At 31.9% G+C, this 2642-nt stretch overlaps 1 protein-coding gene across 1 annotated transcript; it reads left to right on the top strand.

Annotated features, from left to right (window-relative positions):
• Positions 1 to 2068: 2068 nt before the first annotated feature.
• Positions 2069 to 2416, top strand: Smp_193570 (hypothetical protein; the record flags this gene model as incomplete). Its single annotated transcript, XM_018792149.1, has 1 exon — positions 2069 to 2416. A coding segment is annotated over one exon (348 nt), but the record flags the coding sequence as incomplete, so codon positions are not given.
• Between the last annotated feature and the right edge of the window lie 226 nt (positions 2417 to 2642).

Raw genomic sequence — 2642 nt, 5'->3', positions numbered from 1 at the left:
ACATCATAAAAATCCGTTCAGTGGTTTCGGAGATACAACGATTTTCATAGAACGGCTGGTCGGATTCAGATGATTCTTGTTTTATATTAACGCGCACACTCTCGCAAATAATCTAAAACAAACATCATAAAAATCCGTTCAGTGGTTTCGGAGATACAACGATTTTCATAGAACGGCTGGTCGGATTGAGATGATTCTTGTTTTATATTAACGCGCACACTCTCGCAAATAATCTAAAACAAACATCATAAAAATCCGTTCAGTGGTCTCTATCCATCTTGTTTATAATCGTATTATTACTATCATTCCGATAAACCATGAATAAAATGAAAATTGAACTTATCCAATTTTATTAACTACTTCTATATTTGTTATTCACATTTTGGGCAAAGCACTCATGAATGTGGTGAAATTATTCACTTTCTACTCACTAACTTACTGTGATTATCAAAAGCTGGAAATATTTCAGTGAAACAACAACTCATCCCTTACAACCATTATAAAAATAATTTCATACTGGACTCTTTTGAAATGAATTGACAGAAAAAGTAATTCGTACCATTAGAAGCGTCATTGATACCCCTTGATGCCTCTCATCAATTTTGCTTTATATTAATCAACTATGATAATTTGTATTCATTAATTTATTCATATCTTAGTTTGAAGTTGGGCTTCATGGGTGATTATCCATTCAACAAATTTGGAATCCGAAGATGCACTTGTGGTTGCCGGTATTCGATATTATCCTTAAACTTTGTATATTGTTCCTCCTGATAAGCGTTACTAGATAACACCCAACGGTGTATAAATCAGAAGGTGAATACGAAGTGTTGAATACGTTTATTATTATCGTGAGCATGAGAGTCGAATGGGCGAGAGTGTGAGTGATCAAGTCTATGAACGAGTGTGCGAGTTTTTGAACATGAATAAAATGTACATATATATATATATATATATATATATATACATATGGAAATAAATCAATTAAGCGACTAATAGTAAGGCTAGCAGAATGAATAAATGCGTAGGCAGTAAGCAAAACTCAAGAGTACATATCCATACATGTGCAACATTAATAAAGGTACAATAGTATAAATAGGTTGTTAATGTACGAATGACTCTGTCCGTTAAATAATTTAACAAACAGGCCATAACCAAATTAAATATGAACAAACTCAATTGTACATGAGCTGCCATACACTACAGTATTTCTGTTATTCTAACAAACATTCATAAATCACTCTTCCTTTTATTTTGCCTTTATTTTCTCTATTACCAAAGTGACTTGGCTAAATTTCAAATAAATTCGGTGTACTTCAATGAATCATGTACAGATGCTCAGTGTGATATTGCATTGCGTTATTCGATAATTCCAATTACCACACAGCCCTTAGTAATCACATCAACACTTACCTCTGGTGTATCCAGTTTTACCAAAACGTTATCTATTACTCCACGAGCTAACTATTCTGCTGTACTGGTATGACTTGAAACAACTTTTTTTTGCATTCAATTTTGCTTTATACTTTACTTCAGAGACTTTTAACCCTACCATCAACTACTGACAGTGATTTAGGTGTAGATAAATATTTGTAACTGATTAGAACAAGTATGAATTTCACAACGTGATATACATACACAGGTTGAAGTGATATTCAAACAGGTTATTCACTTTGTTGTGTTGTAAAAATATGAAGATGACTTTTAAGTCTGATGATTTAGTAACCAGCAAAAATAGAGTAATATTAATAATAAGATACCTAGCATTTATGATACACTCTATGTTACTGAATGGTTAGTAGAAAACTCATTTACTTATAATATTCTTCTTTAAATCACCTCGTAGAATAGTCCTATCAGGATTTACTTTCAATATGAACACCAAACATGACTCTCTGATTGACTTAGATGACAGGTTGATGGATCCATCAGGAAATTCTAAAATTCATCTTAAATTCATTGAAGAGCATTGTAATTTTGTCGAGTTTGTTAACTCTTGAGTATAGGTGTCAGTTGTAAGTGTTTAGTTCATAACACATTGTATTTCAGATTTTATAATTTATAAAAGGAATTTGCATTTGTTAATTTTTTCAAGTCATCAAGTCAGGCTCCAGGTGTTGCTTTAACCTCTATTGATTCAAATACAGTCAAAAATCAAGTTATACCAAACACTCTAACAACATTAAAGTTAACATTGACTCTGAAACCCAATGTATGGCAGACGATATATTTCCAACTTTATGCTCCAGGTGCTTACCAAGAATACATACTTGTCAGGCCAATTATACTAAGCCAATTAACATCATTGACATATATCAGCATAAATTCGTACTCTTTGGAAAATATGGTTTATCTCAGTATAGATAAAGCTTATTACGAAGGTTTGTTGTCACTTATTTCACTGTTTTATTTATAGTAATCGGTATTGATATGATTACTAATAATCTTTCTTTCATTAATAAACGATTTTACTCATGAATCTTTTTAGCTGTACTTAATGACGTCACCGAGTTATGTCAAGGCAGTCTCCAAGCTGATTTCTAGTCATTTAATAGTGTTTTTTTACTTATTCGATAATGGACAATTTTCCTTTTCTTACTACCCATGCACACCTGTCAAACATGCTTTTACTTTCATAGTTC

The sequence above is a fragment of the Schistosoma mansoni genome (assembly GCF_000237925.1).
Source record: "Schistosoma mansoni, WGS project CABG00000000 data, supercontig 0641, strain Puerto Rico, whole genome shotgun sequence".
In the NCBI taxonomy this organism is placed as follows: Eukaryota; Metazoa; Platyhelminthes; class Trematoda; order Strigeidida; family Schistosomatidae; genus Schistosoma; species Schistosoma mansoni.
This window is presented reverse-complemented; position numbering and strand designations above follow the sequence as displayed.